Raw genomic sequence first — 5305 nt, 5'->3', positions numbered from 1 at the left:
TAGGAAACTCAGTCTAAACACACATTCAATACATGTTGTTGATGCATAAATAATATGTAATTTAAAGTTTGTGATGAAATGTGAATTGAAACTGTATTTGAAAAAAATAACAATCCTAATTGATTGCTACTGTAAATAGTAAAAACAGTCAACATTGAATGAAGACAAAATAACTTGTTCTTAAAATATTTAATGAGGAAAAAAGTAATGAGAAATGTTTAACATGGGAAACTCAAACATTTTAAAGAACTGTGGTGTGTGCGTGTGTGTGTGTGTGTGTGTGTGTGTGTGTACGTGCGCACATATAAGTGTGTGAGCTGAAGGTGTGGCCCCGTGTAGCTCAGTTGGTAGAGCATGGAGCTTGCAACGCCAGGGTTGTGGGTTCGATGGCCAGGGGGGCCAGTATGAAAATGTATGCACTAACTGTAAGTCGCTCTGGATAAAATGTAAATGTAATGTAAATGTGTGTGTGTGATCTGAAGTCATCAGCTGAAAAGCTGGTCAGGTTCACACCTTGAAATCATCTTTGGACATGCAGCAGAAAAGTCGACGGAAGAATCTCATGACTCTGCTTTTCTTTGGTTTGATGACCACAACATCTTCTGGAAATTATATAAGGAGAAGATCAATCTCACACAATAGCTTAAATTATTTACAAAAACTGTCTAGTTATAATAAAACATTAGCTAATACCTTATATTACAGAGGGAAATGATAACCTGTCAAAGTGATCTGTGTTAATGTAACTCACCTGACTGGAGGTCAACTGGTTCATCCGTAACCTTGAGGTTGACTGGGTTAATGGTCAGGGCCAGGGGTGTTGTGATGTTGTCCACCTTAACTGGGGCAGCAACCAGGGTTGTTGTTGTGTTGTCCACCACTTTGTCATGGATAGTGGTCAAGGGCTCTTTGATGTCTGGCAGTGACAGGGGTCGAAGCACCTCCAACACCTTGACAGGGTTAGGGACAAATTCGTCGGAGATTGCCAGGTTCATGTCCACAGACTGAAAGCAAAAATATTAAATATTTAAGATATTTATTATTTAACATAACATTTGCAACATTGCAGATTTACTATTTTTTACCAATATCGACAACAATACATTTTTGGATAAAATAAAATAAAATCATCAAATCAAATTTGATTTGTCACATACACGTGTTTAGCAGATGTTATAGCGGGTGTAGCGAAATGCTTGTGCTTCTAGCTCCGACAGTGCAGTATCAGAGATAACTGAATGAGTGGACTTTTATAAAGATAAACACTTGAAATCATTGCTTACTCCATTGCTCCCTGAATCTTCAGCCGTGTCGAAGTCTTCTGCTGAGAGGAACATCTTGGGGTACATTTTCTTTGCAAACAAGTTGGCCACCACTAAACATCTCTCCTCATCACATGTGAAGGCTTCAATCCCCAGGCACTGGGATGATGGGTACCTCTTCATGTACTCCCAGTAGAAGGTGTAAGCCCAGTACTGCTTACTGTCAGAGTCTGTACATTTCTCCAGGTCCTCATTAATGATGTTGCGGAATCTGGCAGTGATGCTTTGAAACAGCGTGCAGATACGATCGGCGACAGTGAGGCACTCTGACACAAGGTCCTCTGATGCAGGAGGGAGCCTCTCCAGGAATAGCAGGACCATTTCTTTCAGGATGACTTTCGTGCCAAAGCCTGGCATGGCATTAGCTGCAAAGCATGGCGACGGAGTGCAGGTTGCTGGGGAAAAGCCTGGTGGTGGGGTGCAGGATGCCGAGGCAAAGCCTGGGGGTGGAATGCAGGGTGCTGGGGCAAAGCCTGGTGGTGGGGTGCAGGGTGCCGGGGCAAAGCCTGGGGGTGGAATGCAGGGTGCTGGGGCAAAGCCTGGTGGTGGAGTGCAGGGTGCCGGGGCAAAGCCTGGGGGTGGAATACAGGGTGCTGGGGCAAAGCCTGGTGGTGGGGTGCAGGGTGCCGGGGCAAAGCCTGGTCGTGGGGTGCAGGATGCCGAGGCAAAGCCTGGGGGTGGAATGCAGGGTGCTGGGGCAAAGCCTGGTGGTGGGGTGCAGGGTGCCGGGGCAAAGCCTGGTGGTGGGGGTGCAGTGTGCCGGAGCACAGCCTGTTGGTGGCGGACAAAGTGAAGATCAGTCTTACATAAAAACTTTAAGTGGCACTCCAGTCTCCTTTTCACCTCATTTAACACCTGATTTACTTAACAAAAGTCACATCTCAATAGGTGGTCCAGGTATGTCATGACATAGCACAAGTGTGGGTAGGCTCTTTTGTTCTATGTTGCTTCTCTATTGTTCCCCAAGCAAGGGGGGAGGCCGATGACATCAAGTTATATTACATTTACGTCATTTAGCAGAAGCTCTTATCCAGAGCGACTTACAGTTAGTGAGTGCATACATTTTTCATACTGGCCCCCCGTGGGAATTGAACCCACAAGCCTGGCATTGCAAGCGCCATGCTCTACCAACTGAGCTACAGGAGGCCCTATTACAGTGAAAAATGATAACCTGTCAAAGTGATTGTGTCAATGTAACTCACCTGACTTCTCCAAGAACCGGAGGACAATGTGTCTCAGGATGGACGGGGGAGGGACTGGTGGTGGGGGGAAGGATGCAAGAGCAAAGCCTGGTGGTGGGGTGCAGGTGGAGGCAAAGCCTAGTGCTGGGGCAAGCCTGGTGGTGGGTTGCCGGGGCAAAGCCTGGGGGTGGAATGCAGGGTGCTGGAGCAAAGCCTGGTGGTGGGGGGCAGGATGCCTGGGAAAAGCCTGGTGGTGGGGGGCAGGATGCTGGGGAAAAGCCTGGTGGTGGGGTGCAGGATGCAAGAGCAAAGCTTGGTGGTGGGGTGCATGGTGCCGGGGCAAAGCCTGGGGGTAGTATGCAGGGTGCTGGGTGTTTGACCACAACATCCCCTTGAAATTAGAAGGAGAAGATCAATCTCATAAAAACACAACTTAATTACGAAATTGTCTAGTTACAAAACATTAGCTAATAAGTTATATTACATTTACCAGATGCTCTTATCCAGAGCGACTTACAGTTAGTGAGTGCATACATTTTTCATACTGCCACCCCATGGGAATTGAACCCACAACCCTGGCGTTGCAAGCGCCATGCTCTACCAACTGAGCTACAGGAGGCCCTATTACAGTAAGAAATGATAACCTGTCAAAGTGATTAGTGTCAATTTAACTCACCTGACTGGAGGTCAACTGGTGTAGTGGTCAGGGTTGTTGTGATGTTGTCCACTTTGACTGAGTTAGTGATTAGGGGTGCTGCTATGTCCACCGCTGGGGTAGTGGCCAGGGGTTGAAGCCAGTCCACCGCTTTGACAAGGATAGGGACAAAGTGGTCGGTGATTGCCAGGTTCACGTCCACAGACTGAAAGCAACAAGGATATCATATTTAACAGAACATTTGCAACATTTCAGATCTTCTTTTTACCAACAACGACAACAAAAATGTTTTGAATAAGTGGACTTTCATAAAGATAAACACTTGTAATCATTGCTTACCTCACTGCTCCCTGAAGCTGTTGTCCCTTCATCCAAGTCCTTCAGCTTTACCAGCTCCTCGACCACATGGTGAACCATGTGCCTCGTTAGCATGGTGCCCCTGGCAGATGTTGCAAACTTAAGTACCAGCTCTGTGCCAGTGTAGTGGTGAAGATGGGTATGGATGTTTGTCACCATCTCAAGGATCTGGTCCCAGCCAAGATGCCAGTTAGCCTTGCTCGCTCTCTTTGTGACTTTGACCCCACACAGTGACAGCTGGTGGATTATGTCATTTATGAGGGGCCAGTAATGAAGGTTGATGTCTTCCTCTAGGTGGCCTTCGAAGACTACATAAACTATCAGACCAATGATGGTCCTCAGGAGCTCCGAGGAGATTACCAGCTGGTCAGAGCACTTTGGACGAACCTCGCTCGCCTTTGGCTCTGATAGCCAGCTGCGGATAGAGCTTAATGGAATGTAGTCAGCAGGAGCTTCAAACATCCTCTGGACTTTCGTGCTCACAGCTTCAATGATGGTGCTGATCAGGGTGGAACTTTGGATTAAAAGAGTCCTCCTAAGGTCCTCAGGGCTGCTTAGGAACTGGATCTTACGGTTGAGTGAGTGGACCATCCTGACACCAGTGGAACGTGAGTAGTAGACCTGAGCGACAGGAAGGGCCTTCAGAACTCCAGAGAGGTTATCCACTACTGCCAGCACTTTGGTGACACTCATGTTGCTCAGGGCCATGGAGGACATGTCACAGGGGCCTTCCATCTGGCGGGACCAGAGGGCCTGGAGCAGCCTGGGCACGATGTCCACCACCACCTTAGAGGGACAGCACAGCTTGGAGTACGGCTGGAAGGCCAGGCTCCGGGAAATGCTCTTTAGAGCTCTTACAACCTCATCGCAGACCTCAGGGTTTCTAAAATATACAAGCCAGAGAGACAAGAGGAAACACTTTTATGCACTTTGAAATGCATCCTCTGTAAGAATGATGCTGTATACAGTAAACTAAGTTTGACTGATTGATATAGGACCCTGCACTAGTCATTTCATATAGCATCAATGGATAGCTAGAATAATACATAGAGCAAACAACTGTAACATAGAGAGTGAATGTGACTCACAGGTAGGAGAGGTCAGTATTTAAGTCAAGTGAGTCAATGGGTTGACTAAGGTCGGTGGCCAACTCAGTAAAAGCCTCATGTTCAATGTCCCTCATTCTGAGTTGAGTGTTCACCTCCCAGGTCTGTCACAGTAAACAGGGGGTGCCATTAATGCCCATAGCAGTGAGGGGGAAAAATATTGACATCAACGTACCTTGAGCCAATGTTAAGGATATGGTTTATTAGAAAGAATAACTCACTAACTGTTTATTATCTTAACTTATACTGTAGATGTCTTTCTAATGTCTTACCAGGTGAGCTATGTCATTCCCTTCCGCTGCTTCCTTTCTGAACCTTAAAATCAAAAACAGAGTAACTCAACATGCCTGCCTTGTTTTCCTTCCTCTACTCTCACATTGATTTCTCAGTGAGCCTATGATAGTGAATCAGGCTCCCGAGTGGCGCAGCGGTCTAAGGCACTGCATCTCAGTGCTTGAGGCGTCACTACAGACCCCCTGGTTCAATCCCAGGCAGTATCACAACCGGCTGTGATTGGGAGTCCCATAGGGCGGCGCACAATTGGCCCAGCGTCGTCTGGGTTTGGCCGGTGTAGGCCGTCATTGGAAATAAGAATTTGTTCTTAACTGACTTGCCTAGTGAAAAAAAGTGGCGTAGACAGAAATTTGTTGATGGGTGTGCCTGCAAAAATGTGGGTGGTCCAGA

At 47.1% G+C, this 5305-nt stretch overlaps 2 protein-coding genes across 2 annotated transcripts; both read right to left on the bottom strand.

Moving 5' to 3' along the window:
• Nucleotides 1–403: 403 nt before the first annotated feature.
• LOC121536041 lies at nucleotides 404–2066 on the bottom strand. Its single transcript, XM_041843329.2, has 3 exons — nucleotides 1284–2066; nucleotides 752–1004; nucleotides 404–602 (listed from the first exon to the last, which is right to left on the bottom strand). Exons 1-3 carry the CDS (start codon nucleotides 1677–1679, stop codon nucleotides 508–510), a joined length of 744 nt encoding a protein of 247 aa, XP_041699263.1. The 5' UTR covers nucleotides 1680–2066; the 3' UTR covers nucleotides 404–507.
• A 575-nt stretch (nucleotides 2067–2641) lies between these two features.
• Nucleotides 2642–4930, bottom strand: LOC123492677. Its single transcript, XM_045225444.1, has 6 exons — nucleotides 4894–4930; nucleotides 4604–4725; nucleotides 3498–4398; nucleotides 3180–3363; nucleotides 2718–2894; nucleotides 2642–2658 (listed from the first exon to the last, which is right to left on the bottom strand). The coding sequence occupies exons 2-6, from the start codon at nucleotides 4696–4698 to the stop codon at nucleotides 2642–2644; spliced, it is 1374 nt and encodes a 457-aa protein (XP_045081379.1). The 5' UTR covers nucleotides 4699–4725; nucleotides 4894–4930.
• Between the last annotated feature and the right edge of the window lie 375 nt (nucleotides 4931–5305).

Source organism: Coregonus clupeaformis, chromosome 2, assembly GCF_020615455.1.
Source record: "Coregonus clupeaformis isolate EN_2021a chromosome 2, ASM2061545v1, whole genome shotgun sequence".
In the NCBI taxonomy this organism is placed as follows: domain Eukaryota; kingdom Metazoa; phylum Chordata; class Actinopteri; order Salmoniformes; family Salmonidae; genus Coregonus; species Coregonus clupeaformis.
Note: the sequence above shows the minus strand (reverse complement) of the source record. Positions and strands in the feature narration are given on the sequence as shown.

What these genes read in the sequence shown, in the direction of transcription:
- LOC121536041 (XM_041843329.2), bottom strand. Translation starts at nt 1,679, where the DNA reads ATGCCAGGCTTTGGCACGAAAGTCATCCTGAAAGAAATGGTCCTGCTA. An exon ending in AAGATTCAGGGAGCAATGGA is followed by an intron (nt 1,005 to 1,283) that starts GTAAGCAATGAT and finishes TTTTGCTTTCAG; the next exon opens with TCTGTGGACATGAACCTGGC. An exon ending in ACCAGTTGACCTCCAGTCAG is followed by an intron (nt 603 to 751) that starts GTGAGTTACATT and finishes TATAATTTCCAG; the next exon opens with AAGATGTTGTGGTCATCAAA.
- LOC123492677 (XM_045225444.1), bottom strand. Translation starts at nt 4,698, where the DNA reads ATGAGGGACATTGAACATGAGGCTTTTACTGAGTTGGCCACCGACCTT. An exon ending in AATACTGACCTCTCCTACCT is followed by an intron (nt 4,399 to 4,603) that starts GTGAGTCACATT and finishes TGTATATTTTAG; the next exon opens with AAACCCTGAGGTCTGCGATG. An exon ending in CAGCTTCAGGGAGCAGTGAG is followed by an intron (nt 3,364 to 3,497) that starts GTAAGCAATGAT and finishes TGTTGCTTTCAG; the next exon opens with TCTGTGGACGTGAACCTGGC.